The 17,535-nt window shown below is 42.4% G+C and overlaps 1 protein-coding gene across 1 annotated transcript; it reads right to left on the bottom strand.

Moving 5' to 3' along the window:
- Positions 1-709: 709 nt before the first annotated feature.
- On the bottom strand, positions 710-16,339 carry ATMIN (ATM interactor). Its single transcript, XM_065899269.1, has 4 exons — positions 16,016-16,339; positions 5,954-6,079; positions 5,173-5,372; positions 710-4,480 (listed from the first exon to the last, which is right to left on the bottom strand). Exons 1-4 carry the CDS (start codon positions 16,043-16,045, stop codon positions 2,662-2,664), a joined length of 2,175 nt encoding a protein of 724 aa, XP_065755341.1. The 5' UTR covers positions 16,046-16,339; the 3' UTR covers positions 710-2,661.
- Positions 16,340-17,535: the final 1,196 nt, after the last annotated feature.

The following is a 17,535-nucleotide window of genomic DNA, read 5'->3' as shown; positions in this document are numbered from 1 at the left end:
CAACGAAGACCCAACGCACCCAAAAAAAAAAAGTAGCTGCAAACCTTACTCTGCATCTTTCAGGTAAGTCTATAAAAATTTTCTACTTTTATTTCCCTTTATCTAAAGGGAATCAAACACACTGATTGGGCTTTCCTGCAATTAGTGACTGAGTATGAGCAAAGAACTAGTCATAGTCCTACCCTCTTATTTTTGCTCTTAAGCCAGAACCATATTACTTACAAAGATAAAAGACACCCCATTATGAAATGGTGACATTTGGATGAAAAATGAATCAGAGTAATTTCCTTTGAAATTATTTTTTCAAATTTCCTTTGAAAAAATTTTCCCAAAACTTAAATCATAGGGCAGTTTTTATCAAAATAAAAACTTTACATCAAAACAGCAGCTTTGGGAATTCCCTGGCAGTCCAGTGGTTAGGACTCTGTGCTCTCACTGCTGAGGGCCCAGGTTCAATCCCTGGTCAGGGAAGTAAGATCCCACAAGCTGCATGGCACGGCCCAAAAAAACCAGAAGTTTTGGTAATGGAATGTCTTTTCATTTTCTACTAGGAAAATTGTTAGCATATTTTCATGAACAAAGGTAAGACAGTAATGGAAATAACTAGGCACAGTCATTTCATCGTGTGACTTTCAGACGATGATGAGTTTGTGAAAAGTTAAGGCAACGAAGTCACATTATGAGTATGCTGAAGAATTCACACAAAAGGTAGAATTCTCACTTCTCTTTAATCACTGAGTTTCAGATTTTACAAATAATCTTAGAACAATTCAGGTAACTAAGGTTTTGGGGGGAAACAGTTCTTACTTGTACATGAAGAACTATTACATGCTCCATTTTTCTGCAAATAACTCTACTGGCTGGATTAACAAACACTGTCACAGAAACACAGAATTTTTTTAAAGCCATAGATCACTGCATATATATTTACAAAAAGCCATAAACAAACATGCATTTCTCCTTATTAGGAGAACTTAAATAGATGTTTGAACATTAAGGCAGTGATGATTCTAAAACATAATGAAATTCTAAGTTAAGGCTTTATGTTTGTTTTGAAACCCATATTCATAGGCAACTGTGACCAAAGCAAACTTTTATCTATCAGACTGAGTTCATCTACTCAGGATATGTTATTTATCCACTACCAATAATTCTTCTACAGGATGGGAATTAGTAGCAACACCACTGAGTTACTTTAATGAATTCTTAGTCCCCTCTTAGGTTTTATTTTGAGGATTTAGCCTTCAGCAGCATAAGCATGTGCCACAGAAAGAACAGAGCATTTTTCTGGGTAAACTCCGAAAAATTTACAGACTGCACTGATTTTTCCTTGCCTGAAAGTTGGCCAACAATCAAGAACTCAGAATCTCCTAAATACAGAAAACTCCAAAAGCATACTTAACCACACACCCATCTCAAAACACAGATGTTCTTGATTATTGAAGCACTTGGTCTTCACCTCATTTTCTTTGAAGACTGTTTGGTATTACCCTCTCTAAACAAACAAAGCAACAAAATGCAGAACACCATACTTTAGATGGATCTGTTCTATAATTGCTATCCTCAAGGCACAAATACTATCCTTGCTAGACCAATGTGTTTCCTCATTTAAGGAAAAAATGAGAGGTGGATGAAAACAAGATTCACTTTAGAATAGCTGCTGATTGCACTCTTGCCCTATCAAGCTTATGCAAACTATTGAAATTTAGGGGGGAATGTCCTTTTCTCCTTATGTTATTTTTCTTTAAACATTTAGAGAGAAAAACTCAGACTCAGCTGGTGGGTGAGCTTTGAGGAGCAGCTCTGGAGCACCGTCCTGGCCTTCTGTAGAGAGTAGGAGAGATGCTCGTAGGACACACTCCAGTCTGGGCTAACAGGCATGATTTCACAGCCCAGCGTTTCCATAGTTGGGGTGACTTACTGTCACTTAGACTGAAAGGATCACTATTTACACTAAGTGCTTGCCGCTACTTCTTTAAGCAATAATTTTACAGCAACACGTCTTGTGAGGAAAGTACTATACACTTAACGTTGGTATCAGTAAGAGTTCACGTAGAGAAGGGATGGCATTGACTATATGAAAATTGTCTCAAAAGCTAAAGACAAGTGTAGTTTCCTTTGTGTCTTCAAATCAGGGGAGAGTAAGATGTCAAAGCAGATGAAGCTGTTGGTGTTTAAATCTGATGGTACAGCGTCAGACTTCTTTAGACATTATTGGGACACAGGAATTTCTAACAAGCACTGGCAAAAGTATTTTAGGTGCAATTTAAGTAAGTCATACTTTGACTAAAGTGTTTTGAAGGTTTAAAAAGTCTGTACCCTAGTCCTGCTGAGCTTGGCTTCAGGTGAATGGCTAGATGGGTTTTAAAGATGTGAAATACATTTTTTTTTTTTTTAAGAAGGGAAGACTACACTGAAAGGGCAAATGTAGGCAACACAAAAACAATTCTTGTTAGATCAACATCTTATACTTTATAATACACTCACACATTTTTACACAAATTTCATGTTTACAGTACAAAGGGCAAAGAACCTCAGATAATCGAAGTAACTGTATCATCAAGTACATTCAATAGAGTTAACACTGTTGTCCCCGTTCTCCATCTTCTAAATCCAGAAGGGAACCAACTGTAAATGCCATCCCCCATGTGGATTCCACTTTCAGAAGTTGGAGACTGGGTGCAGTTCTGCACATGTCTGGGTTTCAACAGAGCTGAATTGAGATTCCATCGTGTTCCAGGCCAAATCGGCCAGAAGAAAGTCATCCATTGCTGTTTGAGTTTCATTGCTGGTGAAGAATAAGCTCCCCAAAGTTTCAAAGCCAGAATTCATGGTCTGTGTTTCTGCACTGTTCAACTGAACTTTGCTTTCTAGAGCAGGTAGGTTTTTAGCAGTGGAGATTCCTTCAGTTTGGGTCTCTGTGTCAGATGAATCAGTACTCATGGAAAAGCTGGAGTGTTTCAGAATACTTCCCAGAGGCAGATGAGGGCTACTGTCTAAAAAGAAGTTCAAGTCCGTCTGTGTCTGCGTGTCAAACATTTCAAGGGCTAAGAAGTTAGAATTTCCCCTACAACTGTAGGACTGGGCACAGGCATCTGAAAGTAAGAAGTCAGTTTGGGTCTCTATGTCCAGGGATTCCAAGACTGGCTCCGTGGTCATGGTGCTAAGCTCACTCTCTTCGGTTTGAGTCTGGATATTTGAGGCCGAAAAGAACTCTTCAATATCAAAATCAATTGCAGGATTCTGGGTTGGGCCAGATGGGAGCTGGGTATCAGGTCCAGTATTTGTGTCAGACAAAAGACTACGATTGTCCAGTGTCTGACCAGGCAGATTACTTGACAAGATGTTTTCTATATCACTTAATAAATCTATGGTTTGGGTCTGATTATCTGTCATATTCTGTGAAGAAAGTATACTATTATTCTGTGCACTGAAGTTTATAATTGGTGCAGATTTCTCAATATCTTGATTTAAAGTTTTAGGGTGGTTCTGAGGTCCCAACAAACCATGAGTCACAGTCTCTGCTACTAAGCTGCTGCTTATAATACTGTCTGTAGAAACACCATATGACGAATGGACACTCTCAAAAATGTCTCCACACATTACAGCTTGGTCCATCTGTACTCGATCATCGGTTGGACTTTGCATTCCACTGGTCTGAGTTTCTCTGGAGATCCCACCTGACTGGAAACTGGCATCTATAAACACATCAGTCTGAGCCGCTATAGATGAGGTTACCTTAGAACTGGGCAAAAAAGTTTGAGTATGAACACTAATGGGAAGGGAAACTTGAGAACCAAATGTCAAATCAGTTTGAGAACAAGATGACACAGAGGAATCAGGGCTAGCCCACTCTACAGACGGTATAAAGTGTGGTGTGGTATAAGACAGTTCTGTCTGTACATTGATTGAAGAAATGCTGTTCTTCTGACATGTGTTCCCTAGTTCTTGTAAAGGGTTAGATGGACTTTTACCCAAGTTCACTTGAACACCCGTGCTAACTGGCTCAACAGCAACAGGATTTAGAATTTTTGAAAGAGGGAGGCTCTCCTTGAGAGAGCAAGCCTCCGAATCTAGGCCGAGGATCAGGGTTCCGACGGACAAGGGCAGTAAGTGCACAGCACCGTGGGTAGAGCCCTGATGATCGACACCCAACACCACAGGCTGGGCTGAGGAGTCGGCTGTAGGCACAAAGACAGGCACAGGAGAAAGCTGCATAACGGGGAGTTTAACCAAAGCCACTTTGGGCTTTGGTAAAAGCAACTTCTGAGGATACCTTGGAGGTGTTGGAAGAGTCTGCTTTCTGGCATTAGAGCTGCAAGAATCTTCAAACGAAGCCACTAGCTTTATTTCTGAAGTTTCTAGTTCTTGAGCATCTGGTCTTGGGGTTGCTTGGTTGCTCAGTGATTCAACAGTCTTACTGGACAGCTTCTGGTTGTGCAGGCAGTTTTCCATTTTCCTTTTCTTACTAGGTGGATCCCTGAAAACAATGACAGTAAAAAGAGAAAAACAATTTTAAACTGCAGTTTTCTTCATCAACCCTGGCACTGTATCTTCACTTACAAATTCTATTTCCCACATCTACAGCAGAGGTCAGATTCAACCCAGCGAAGAGAAATCCCTTCTTTTGTAACTCGGCCTATTATCAATATATGGTAGGTAGAAGTTCAGAAACATGCAAACAGGGAAGCACACCTTTTTTTGAGTAAAGTGCTAAGTACCAGAACTCAACTTAGATCCGTAAGCATCAGGAAGCTAACAGATTATATAACGCAACTATTATCATTTCTAAAGTAGAAAGCTCTTAGTCCAATTATAAATATGACCTTTCAAATGAAGCACAGTTTCATGATAAAAAACTCTTCAATAATCTAGTATCCCTCTAACAGAAAACGCTGGAAGTTTTTGAAGAATTGAAAACCCAATAGATTTTCAGTTGGGAATAATTAAGCGATTCTCAAAAGGAGCTGGTGAAAGAATAAGTAACAGTTGGGTCAAGTAGATGTGGATCATTTGCTAGTACTGCTGCCATTTCCAAAAGTTCCCTTCTTCATGTCACATCTTTTCTCCACCATTCCTCCTTTCTCCCCACACTAATGGCTCTACAGGAAATTTCATTTGAAAATCTTCCCATAGCTATTGGCTTTTGGGCCACCATTTTTTCCCCTTTACCTGTGTTCTGCAGGGATCTCATGGCCAGTTCGGTAGATGTGGGACTGTAACGCAGTCCTGCTGGCATAGGGACAGCCACATGTGCACTGGAAGGTCTTACCACAATCCTCTGCATGTCTTTTCAAGTCCCACTCAGTGCCATACGAATTGCTGCACTTACTACATTTATGCTTCTTTTCAGCATGCATTTTCATAAAGTGCTAGGAAGAACACAAAAGGACTAAAATGAAAAACTTCAACTGCTCAAAACATTTCAAAAACCATCAACATACCCAAATTAACAATGATTTTACATGATACAATATAGCAGTGCAAATCAAAAGAATGTACAAGCAGGCAACTCTTCCAGTCCAGAATCATCTCTTTCCACACTGGCTGCGTCCCTCCCTCCTCTTTAAGATAGCTGCTTCTGAAATTATTCTTTTCCCTGCAGTTTCTTAATCCCTTGGGAGAACATTTCCTTTGTGCTTTTGCTCCTCTGACCTTGAAAGCATGCAGATTCACACAAGAGATCTGGAGGTATAGTTTATCATACTTTGCTGACTTGGTCTTCTTTTCTTTCCAAATCCACTTCTGGACAACTTCCCCTCCAGAACAAGCCATGTCTCCTTCACTTACACCCTACTCATTTTTTCCCCAAGTAGGAGACTTGGGTGGCTGTCCTTACAAGCAGCTTTCTGCTCAATTCTCTAGTTATGATTGGTAAGTAATTAGAATACATGAGGTTTATGACATCTGCATTTCCTCCTCAGAGAAGTATACTTAAAGACAAGTAAAATACCTGTTTTACGAGAGAAAATTGAGAAAATGGTCTGTCAGGGCCTCTAGGGCATCCTTCAATTGGACAACAGTAGAATTTTGGTACAGTTTTCAAATCTTTTCTTATTGTTGGATTCACTATGCCATCCTGCAAAAGAAAAATTACTTTAAATAATTATCTTAAAAAAACCAACAGATGGGCTTCCCTGGTGGCGCAGTGGTTGAGAGTCCGCCTGCCGATGCAGGGGACACGGGTTCGTGCCCCGGTCCGGGAAGATCCCACATGCCGCAGACTGGCTGGGCCCGTGAGCTATGGACGCTGAGCCTGCGCATCCAGAGCCTGTGCTCCGCAACGGGAGAGGCCACAACAGTGAGAGGCCCGCGTACCGCAAAAAACAAAAAACAACAACAAAAAAACCCCAACAGAACGAGCTGGGAGTGATAACAAGGAATAAGTAAAGATGTGCACAAGGGATCTTTTTAGGGTGATGAAAATGTTCTAAAATTTGGGATTGTAGTCATGGTTGCACAACTGTAAATCTACTAAAAAGTAACTGAATTATGAACTTAAAATGCGTAAATTATATCATGTGCAAACTATAGCTCAATGAATCTGTTAAAATTTTTCAAAACAAAATAAACAAAAACCAACTATATTGTTTAAAAATCTTCTATCCATTCCTTTAGCACTCCTTCTAGACTTAAAAATCTCTGCCCTTCAAGCCAGCTTCTCTAATCGTTAAGTGGTATATTTATAGTTTCTCAGGCTCAAGACCTGGTATCATCCTTAAGTCTTCCTTTCTTTTTTATCCCAACCCCACTGAATTAGTGTGAGTCTCTGAAAAAAACCTGACTATGATCTAGTCTTCCTGATAAAGAGAACTGTGACTTTCTCTGATCACCACAATGCCCCCTAAAGTAGCTAAAGCTAGTTAACACAAATTTTATACAGTAGCGTGAATATGGGCACCATGCTCTGTTTGAAATTCAGTAATCATTATAACGGCCAGTGCTAACATAGCTTTTACTACCGTGGCAGTCACTGTTCGAAGCACTTTATATATATTAACTCATCCTAGTAATCCTTTCTTATTAAGTATGTGATTGACTTTTTGGCTGGGAATTTTAAAATAATTGGTGAGTTAATTTAGCTTAAACTGCTGTCTTGTTGCCCTTGATGAGCCCACATACCTCAGGAGTGAGAAATCTATGACCTCCAGTATAATTCTTATCTGGCAACCCCCAGCTGGCCCCAGAAGAAGGTGTGTGGATGGGGGGTTGGGATGGGGAAGGACCTCCCCACTACAGATGGAAACAACTGGACACGTGCTCAGGCCTCAGCTACCGCTGTAGCACCTAGACGTTTTAGTCCTTAGGTGCTGTGATGGGAAAGGATTCACTACTTTTGGAACACGCCCACCTCCTCCGCTTCCATCAGTGTGCATCTAGAGAAGAAACAAATAACCGTGCGGCTAGGACTCCCTGTTTGCTTTCCTACTGGATCTCAAGAGGAACATGCTGATCTTGTTGAGTCTGTGTCCACTCATGTAGAGGGGAAAAGAAGCTATTCTTGTTTCATTTTTAAACAACGTAATTTATCTCTCAATGATATCAAATGTAGTCAGTTATTCCTCCATGTCTTCTACCTTGGTCCATCTTTTTATAATCCTATTGCACTATACTGTCTAGATATTCATATTCATTTGGATTATTTAAATGGTTTCCTAAATAATTTTCCTTCCTCTTCTAATGTCAGAACAAATTTGACATTCCAAAAAATTATTTGTATATATCACCAAATACTATTTTTTTAAAAAAGGCATATAAAATAAAATCCCGGGACTTCCCTAGTGGTGCAGTGGTTAGGAGTCTACCTGCCAATGCAGGGGACGTGGGCTACTGAGCCTGCATGCCACAACTACTGAAGCCTGCGTGCCTAAAGCCTGTGCTCCGCAACGAGAGAAGCCACCGCAATGAGAAGCCCGTGCACCACAATGTAGGGTGGCCCCTGCTCCCTGCAGCTAGAGAAAGCCTGCGCGCAGCAACAAAAGATCCAACGCAGCCAAAAAGAAAGAAAGAAAGAAAATTTATAAATAAATAAATAAATAAATAAATAAAATAAAATCCCATCTCCTCATTATGCCTCCAATCTACCATTATGACCATATCTTTTTCTGTTCCCTTTTCATACACTCCCCTGCTCAGCCTAAACACTCTTCCCACTTCCATTTCCACCTTCTATAGCCACTCTCGGATGACTGTCTCCGTGCAGGCAGAATGCAACGGTGGGAAGAGGGCACGGCATGGACAGGCCTGTGAGCCATTTCCACCACTGATTAGGCACATGACTTTAGACAGGTTATTTAATCTCTGAGCCAGTTTGCTCATTTCAAAAACAGAGAGAATAGTTAACTCTCAGGATTATCTAGTACTGGATTGCCATGGAGCCCGCTCACATTCTCAATAAATAGCACTTTCTTGTTCTGCTCACCACCCAGCTCTATTCCTTGTCTGAATTCCAAGGTAGCAGCTAACAACTTGTAAACTATCGTTTCCTTCTACAATTCCTGCCTCCTTAACTAAATTTTTTAAGGGCAGAAACTAATTTATACACCTCTTGGTACTGTTTTCATGCTTTAGACTGCATACTAAAGGCAGAGCACTTTTAGAAAGGCAGTCAGTCCAGTGTAGGGCAGCAGCTCTCAAATCTAGCGGCCTGTGAAAAATCACTTGAGGCGTTAAAAAAAAAAAAACCTGTGCCTGGTCCCAGTCCCAGGTAATGATATAATTAGTTTGGGGTGGGTTTGGTATTTGGTTTGGTATTTGGTTTAAAAATCTCCCCTGATGATCCCAGTGTGTAGCCTAGCTTAAGAACCATGGTGCAGTGGTTAAACCCATGGGTTCTGGAATATGGAATTCTCTACGTTGCTCCTTTCCTGTGACCTTGAAAAACTTAACTGTCTTGGTTTCCTTATTTGTGAAGTAGGCATGATAGTACGATCTACCTCAGGGTTGTTGTGAGGATTTAGTGAATAATTTAAGAGACTTAGAACAGTGCTTATCATATAATCACTCAATTAATTATTACAGCTATTAGTTATCGGCTGTGGAGATTTTTGTTGCTTCTTTTGCTTTCTGCCAACCAACTTAAGGCCAATAAGCTAATCTAAACTAGTACTTTACATTAAATACTGTCCTTGTGGCAACAGAAATAAAAGCAAAAATAAACAAATGGGACCTAATCAACCTTACAAGCTTTTGCACAGCAAAGGAAACCATAAACAAAACAAAAAGACAACCAATGGAATGGGAGAAAATATTTGCAAATGATGCAACTGACAAGGGCTTAATCTCCAAAACATACAAACAGCTCATTCAACTCAACAACAACAAAAACAATCCAATCGAAAAATGGGCAGAAGAACTAAACAGACATTTCTCCAAAGAAGACAGATGGCCAACAGGCACATGAAAATATGCTCAACATTGCTAATTATTACAGAAATACAAATCAAAACTACAATGAGGTACCACCTCACACCAGTCAGAACAGCCATCACCAAAAAGTCTACAAATAACAAATGCTGGAGAGGGTGTGGAGAAAAGGGAACCCTCCTACACTGTTGGTGGGAATGTAAGTTGGTGCAGCCACAGTGAAAAACAGTATGGAGGTTCCTCAAAAAGCTAAAAATAGCGTTGCCATATGATCCAGCAATCCCACTCATGGGCATATATCCAGACAAAACTATACTTCCAAAAGATACACGCACCCCTGTGTTCACAGCAGCACTGTTCACAATAGCCAAGACATGGAAACAATCTAAATGTCCATTGACAGATGAATGGATAAAGATGTGGGGTGTGTGTGTGTGTGTACACACACACACAGTGGACTACTACTCAGCCATAAAAAAGAACAAAATAAGGCCATTTGCAGCAACATGGATGGAACTACAGGTTATCATACTAAGTGAAGTGAGAAAGAGAAAGACAAATACCACATGATATCACTTATATGTAGAATCTAAAATATGACACAAATGAATTTATCTATGAAATAGACATGGACTCACAGACACAGAGAACAGACTTGTGGTTGCCAAGGGGAGGGTGGGTAGGGGAGGGACGAATTAGGAGTTTGGGGTTAGCAGATGCAAACTATTATATAGAGAATGGAGTGACAACAATGTCCTACTGTATAGCACAGGGAACTATATTTAATATCCTGTGATAAACCATAATGGAAAATAATATATATATAAAAAGTATATATAACTGAATCACTCTGCTGTACAGCAGAAATTAACACAACATTGTAAATCAACTATACTTCAATTAAAAAAAGAAAGAAAAATCCATGGATTCATCTCAAAAAAAAAAAAAAATACTGTCCTTGTGAAAGTCTGATTGAAATGCCGCTTTTATTGAAACACTGGCCTCTGCTAGCTTTAATGACAACCAACACTGTCTCTCAATCACCAAACTCATCCCATTTACCAGTTCATCTTTTTTTAAATGAAATACTTTTAAACTCATATTATTTTCCTTCTAGTGTTATCTGCAAGAAAAAATCAAATACGGAGAGAATATTAAGAAAGCTTTAAAATTCTTTTTTTTTTAAGGCTAGGGCAATTAAAAATTTTTTTAAATTTATTTTGGCTGCACCGGGTCTCAGTCGCGGCATGCATGTGGGATCGAACCCCGGGCCCCCTGCATTGGGAACATGGAGTCTTACCCACTGGACCACCAGGGAAGTCTCCATGCTTACTTCTAATACATCTTCAATTTGCTTAGCAATCCTTTTATTATCCCTTTTCAAACTCCCTATCATGTTCTCAATATACCTGTTCACTTCACTTTTTAAAATATTAATAAACTTTATTTTTTAAGAGAAATTTTATTAGATTCACAGCAAAATTGAGCGCAAAGTACAGAGAGTTCCCATACACTGTAGCGCCCCCGCCCCCCCCCCACCCCAATACAGCCTGTTCCACTATTAACATTCCTCACCAGAGTGGTACATTTGTTACAATTGATGAAACTACACTGACACGTCATTATCACCCAAGTCCATAGATTTTATTAGAGTTCACTATTCGTGCCGCACATTCTATGGGTTTTGCCAAATGTATAATGACAGCTATCCATCATTATAATATCATACAGAGTATATTCACTTTCCTAAAAATCCTCCGTGCTCCACCTATTCATGACACCTTTCCCCTTAAGCCCTGGTAACCACTAATCTTTTTACTGTCTCTGTAGTTTTGCTTTTTCCAGAATATCATTTAGTTGGAATCATACAGTATGTAGCCTTTTCAGATTGGCTTCTTTCACTTGGTAATATGCATGTAAGGGTCCTCCATGTCTTTTCATGGCTTGATAGCTCATTTCTTTTTAGTGCTGACTAATATTCCCCTGTCTGGATGTGCCATCGTTCATTTATCCATTCACCTGCTGAAGGACATCTTGGGTGCTTCGAAGTTTTGGCAGTTATGCTTTAAAAATGTCTCCTACCACCTCCTCGTGTTTCCTTTCTCACTGCTACCATCATTAGTTCAAGTATTCCTGACTCTCTGTTTGGACTTTGTCACTAACCTCTTAACTAATTTCTAGACCTTCAATTTCTTTTTCATTCACACTTTGCCACATTCACCTTTCTAAAATATACCTCTGATCATGACATTACCTCACTCAAACATTTTCAATGGCACCCCAACACTCCCCAAGTCCAAATTCCTCTAGCCACTGGGACGTCCAAAGTCCTGTACTATATAGCTTCAAACTATGCTTCTTTTCCGTCATTTCTCTGTTATATCTAATGGAATTACTTAAAATTCCCCAAACCTTTTCAAAAGGAGGAATATATTTATAACTTTGTTGCACTTGGGAATGTTTTAAAAAGAGTAAATGTTCAGTAAAAACTTGGGGCATTATACTGAATATGTTTAAGTGGCCATCTAAGTCAAAACTGTATCACACACCAGGATGAGACACTAAAGGCAGTCATACTGGACATCAACAACATCTCCTTGTTGCTGTCATTACAGGTGTGGAAACAACCCGACGCTGTTCGCTTTCCTGCTTTCTGAGGGCCAACTCCTCAATCCTCCCCATCACCACCTCTCTTCCCCAGTTCCTGACCTTCTTCCCATTCTTGTCCTTAGAAAATAAGCTCTGAGATGAGAATGGGGTAATAAGAAATGGTAATGGCACAATAAGACATGAACTGAAGTAAGAAAGTGATGTTTTTGTTCTGAAGTGCTATATACATTCTAGAATAAAACTTAGCAGACATATTTTTTAACTGTGCCTTTCGTGTGCATAACTGAAAAAAATACTTCATGCTTTCTGTACCTTTTGGGTACCTGTTTATAAAACATTTTAAGTAAAAGAATTTGAAAAAGAACCTATGAGAGGACATAACTGAAAAACAAGATGGACAAAAGTAAACAAAGAGAAGAAAAGCAAAGCAAGAGGAAGGACCCCGATGAAGCGAGGATAAAAGGAAAGGAGTGTAAGAACTGTGGCACAAATTGGGAAAAAAAAAAAAAAGAAGAAAAAAAGGCATTATAGCTACTCTAGCATCTCTCTGCCTTTGCAGAAAAACATCCAAGAAGAAAAGTAGTTTGCTTTGTTGTTGTCTTATTGTAAATTTAAAATCAGAAGTCTTTGTACACTATGATCTATAGAGCAACTTGGAACATTGTCTTTCCTTAAAAAAAAAAAAAAAATTCCTGGCAAATCATTAAAAGCAAACCCCTGGACTGAACATAACACAAAATCCACTAAGCCATGTTTTAAAACTATGTGTTGCTGGATAAGAGGTTCTTTAAGGGGGCCCCTGTCCCCTTCACTATTTTCAAACGTGAAGGATAAAAGAATCAAGAAATGCCCATTTACTCCTACTCTTCCCTGAATCACCAGCTTTCACTTCTCCATGGATCCCCTTGTAGGCAAGGCTGGAGTAGGATATTTCCAGATTTACTTACAGGATATGGAATATAGACATATAGCTGAAGAACCCACATAAAACCCAAAAGGTATCATGTACCTTACACCTTACAACTCTATCTCCACTTTTATTCATCATCCTTCAGAAGGATTTGTTAATCATTAAGAAGGGAGTATTTGATTGAGGGCAGGGTATCTTCTGAAGACTAGAAATAAATAAGAACCTTACAACAAATAATGGGGACGGGAATAAAATATTATCATAGGGTCTTCCCTGGTGGTGCAGTGGTTAAGAATCCGCCTGCCAATGCAGGGGACATGGGTTCGAGCCCTGGTCCAGGAAGATCCCATATGCTGTGGAGCAACTAAGCTGTGCGCCACAACTACTGAGCCTGTGCTCTAGGGCTCACGAGCCACGATTACTGAGCCCACGAGCCACAACTACTGAAGCCTGCGCGCCTAGAGCCCGTGCTCAGCAATAAGAGAAGCCACCGCAGTGATAAGCCCGCGCACTGCAATGAAGAGTAGCCCCCGCTCGCCGCAACTAGAGAAAGCCTGTGCGCAGCAACGAAGACCCAAAGCAGCCAAAAATAAATAAATAAAATAAATTAAAAAAAATATATATATTATCATAATCTAGGAGAAAAAAAAACACAACAACTAGGACAGAAACTAGAATTATGTAAGTAGCAGTAACCAAGAGAACAAAGGGAAAAATTGCCATTGAATACGACGCAGATCTGCCAAGCAGATACACTCACGCTTCAGGGCCCGCAGGAGCACACTGGACTGCTAGTGGAGCCTCTGGTCCAAACGCAGCCCATCTTCAAAGCCACAGGGAGCTCTCAGTCAGCTCTTTTCCTTATTAGGCCTCCTTCTTTCCCCTCCCTCCTCCCAATACTTTGAGAACATCAAGGGTCAAGCGTGATGTTTGAACTCAAGAGCCTACTACTTGGCTCCCAAATGTGCGGACAGATTCACTACACTGGGGCAACACTATACAGATATGGCTATTTTGTCACATAGGCTACCTTCATTAAAAAAAAAAGAACCCCCTTTCCACCAAGACAGCAGATGTTCAGGGGCTGCATGGTTAGAAAGACGGAACAAGGCAGGAAAGTGAGCCTGTTTGACATGGAAGAAACAACGATGGTTCAGAGTGAGGTTTCTTTAATTCCTGCTGAAACAGGTCTCTCTAGTGACTCAGGAAGGAAACTCAGGAGAGTCCATTTTTCGGTTGTTCAAGATTTGCCGTTCAGAAAGCAATCTTGAGCGCACTGTGCTGTCTGCAGACAAGAGAACTCTGAAAAAATGACTAAAACTGGAAGAATGGCTTCACACAGGTTCTAAGCAAGGGGGGATGCTGATACTCTGCCGTGCTAAGGTCCAAGTAAAGGTTTGACTGTTAAAATTTACAGTTGCCTCAAACGTATTCCTCCTTCTTAGGCCTATTATATGCTTCAGATTGGTAGCTTCAGAATTCCTGAACTTTACGTATTTTAAAAACATTATTAGAAATAAACCTACTGCATACTACCAAACCCACTGTATACTAGTCCTGACAAGTAAATGGTATCTTTGCGCTTAACAGATGCTTCACAAAGTCTGGACAGAGACACAGCCCCTGACAGCAATTCCATAGAAAAGAACAATGTAAACTGTTAAAAAGTGCTTGCGAGAGTGATGTTCAGGCCAACACAAAGAGAGTCGTGGTCAGACTGGCAGCTTCCTCTGTGCTCAGAGATGTAACGTCTGCCTTAGTTGTCTACCAGTGAGGAGAGGATACTGAAGGTGGATGATGGCTGTTACACATGAGCTGAAGAGAACCCAGGGATTAGGCTGAAGAATTCCTGCAAATATACAGTTCATCCACTCAAGATAAAATATGGTTAAGAAAAGGAAGTGTTTAATTAAAATTCGGGATGGAGGAGAAAACAGGAGAACGAAGACCATTCCCAGAATTACTTCACTTGTGTTGTGGAAGAAACGCAGAACTTGCAGGGAAACTGCAGCCCCACCTGCAAGGTCTTCCTCAGCGTACCTCCATGTACCTCTCCCGATCGGGCCTCCCTGATCGTCACTTCAGGACGTTGTTGCCTCGGTATCTAGCTGGTGCTAGAAGGGGGCTGCCCTTCGTGGGCATCACGTCTGCCCTACTAGAGACCATCACCTCAAACTTTCTGCTGTTAAATCCTTATCAGAAACCTGATTCTTAAAACGTTTCTGAGGAAGATTTACCTGAAGGGCAGACGGGACATGCAAGAGGCGAGGTAATTTAAACTTACTCCTGAATCAATTCAGACCACCGAAAGCTACATACTCGCAAAACTCCTTTCAGTAACGTGCTTTGGAATTATGCCCCTGTTGGCCTAGAAAGACTTGAAGAAGTGGTGCAAGTAAACTTCCTATTGTAATGACTGAGAAATCATGATTTAATAGGTCTGGGATGGGGCTGGACATCTGGATTTTCAAGAAGCTTTCCGCAGATGTGCACTGAAGGCTGAAAGTCGCCCCATTTTACGTAAGGTGGAAGGGACGTTCAGATTACTGTCCTGTTATTATATACCGTGTCCCCTCTTAAACAAGATTCACGGGAGAAACTTCCCTTAGGTCTCATCCCTGAGCAAAGGTGATGTTTACCAACACTGTGGAACATGTTGCCAAAGCTGCAGCTCCCTGCTAACAACTGGCCCGGAGGAGGAGGCAGTGTGGGTGCGGTGCAAACGGCACCGGCTTCGACCCGAGCCCGGGTTTAAAGCCCAGCACTACGCAGGTGCGTCATCGGTTTCTCTGCAGTAGAACGAAGGTGCCGTGAGAGCTCACGAGACGAACCTGAGAAATGCCCGCGACGCCAAGTGCGAGACCGGTGGTCGGGCCGGCCCGAGCCCGACAGCGCAGTGGCATGACACAGGGTTTTCCTACCGCTGCGCCTTCCTGCCTCCTAGGTCCCACTCTCCCCGCCCGGACCCCCTCCCCGGTCTGGCCCTTTAGGGCCTCGGAAGCCCCCGCCGACGCCGGCCGGACCTCGGCGCCTTCCCGTCCGCGCCTCTGGCCGCCCTCGGCCCCCAGCGCCCGCTTCAGGCGCTCGGTCGCGTCAGGCCCCGGGAGGCGCCGTCCGCGGCGGGCTCACCTGCAGGCGGTGGCTCTTGACCAGGTGCATGTTGAGCGCGGGACTGTTGGGCAGGATCTTGCCGCAGCCGCGCACCGTGCACAGGATGTTGGTCCGCACGGCCCGGGACAGCTCGCTCACCGACGGCTGGATGAGCTCCCGGGCCGGCGGCGCCGCACCCGCAGGCTGCTGCCTCGCTGCCGTGGGTCGCGGCCGGCTGCCCCTCAGCCGCCCGGGGGGATCCCACGGGCCGGAGGCGGCAGCGGCTCCCCTCGCGGCGGCCGGAACGGCCGCGGCGCCCAAGGCCAGAGCCGTGGGCCTCGCCGCCGCCGCCGCCGCCGCCGTCGCCACCGCCACAGTCGCCTCAGAGGCCGCCATGGCTCCCGCACCTCAGCCCGGACAGCTAGGACGCCCCGCCTCCCGCCGCAGCGACTTCCGGAAGGGGGCGGGGCCTCTCGGCTCATTAGCATCCGGCGGGCCCGGGCGGCCGCGGCGTCGCGTGCGGTTAGCGGAGAGCGCGTCTGCCAGGAGCCACCACCAGATGAGGCGGGCGGGTTACAAAACTTCACAGGGGTTCCTGGGGACAGGTAGGACGTATTGGTCCCGCTGATCCATTGTTCGCCTTCCTAGAAATCTTACCTCGGGCCACAATTGGATAGAAGAAAAAGCAATGCGTTCAGGAACTTTACTTCCCAAAGATTGGAAATAACCCAAGTGTTCAACAGGAGGAGAGGCGAGAGTATGTGAATTACAACTATCTCTGTTTACTAGACACTGGGAATGCACTTTTCATTATCTCATTTTGTCCTCGAAACAGACCTAGCAGGTACGTATTATAAGTTTTCCCATATTTGAAGAGAAGTAACTAGCCCGAGGTCACATTATACAAACAAAAGAATTGTTATAATTGACAGAGTTAATCATTTTAGGGAGGGTAGGTTTACTTGCCTGTATTTTAACTGCTGAAATTTGATTACTGTTTGGGAGACAGTGTAGCTCAGAGGAGGGTTCCAAATCCTAAGTCGGAAGAGGGACCACCAGATAGGTCATTTAAATGAGTGTAGGAGGCCAGGTGTAGTCAAAAGGGAGGGGTGAGGACTGCAGCGGAATGGGAGTTACATCCTTTGTTTAAAGGGGGCAGCGGCTACTACTCGTCTTTGGTATCGCCAGATTTATTTTTCAAGATTTTTATGTGAAAACTCCCAGCTTTTATATATTAGCAGCTCTATTTGTTTTCTATTGCTGCAATAACAAATTACCACAAACCTGGTGGCCTGAAACAACACAGATTTGTTATCTTACAGTTCTGGGGGTCAGAAGTCTGAATGAAATGAGCCTACTAGGTGAAGATCAAGGTGTTGGCATGGCTGCATTTCTTCGAGGCTCTGTGGAAGAATCTGTTTACTTGCCTTTTCCAGCTTCTCGAAGTCATTAATGAATGGTGAGTTGAGGCTTCTTCACATCACTCTGATTTCTTCAGTAGTCAGGTCTCCCTCTGCTCTCTTCTATTCCTCTTCCACTTTTGAGGACCCTTGTGATCA

The sequence above is a fragment of the Phocoena phocoena genome, chromosome 20 (assembly GCF_963924675.1).
Source record: "Phocoena phocoena chromosome 20, mPhoPho1.1, whole genome shotgun sequence".
NCBI classification, from domain to species: Eukaryota; Metazoa; Chordata; class Mammalia; order Artiodactyla; family Phocoenidae; genus Phocoena; species Phocoena phocoena.
The sequence above is the reverse complement of the archived record's forward strand: the minus strand, read 5'-3'. Positions and strand labels throughout refer to the sequence as shown.

What these genes read in the sequence shown, in the direction of transcription:
- ATMIN (XM_065899269.1), bottom strand. Translation starts at nt 16,045, where the DNA reads ATGCACCTGGTCAAGAGCCACCGCCTGCAG. An exon ending in TCAAGAGCCACCGCCTGCAG is followed by an intron (nt 6,080 to 16,015) that starts GTGAGCCCGCCG and finishes TTTCTTTTGCAG; the next exon opens with GATGGCATAGTGAATCCAAC. An exon ending in GAGATCCCTGCAGAACACAG is followed by an intron (nt 4,481 to 5,172) that starts GTAAAGGGGAAA and finishes CATTGTTTTCAG; the next exon opens with GGATCCACCTAGTAAGAAAA.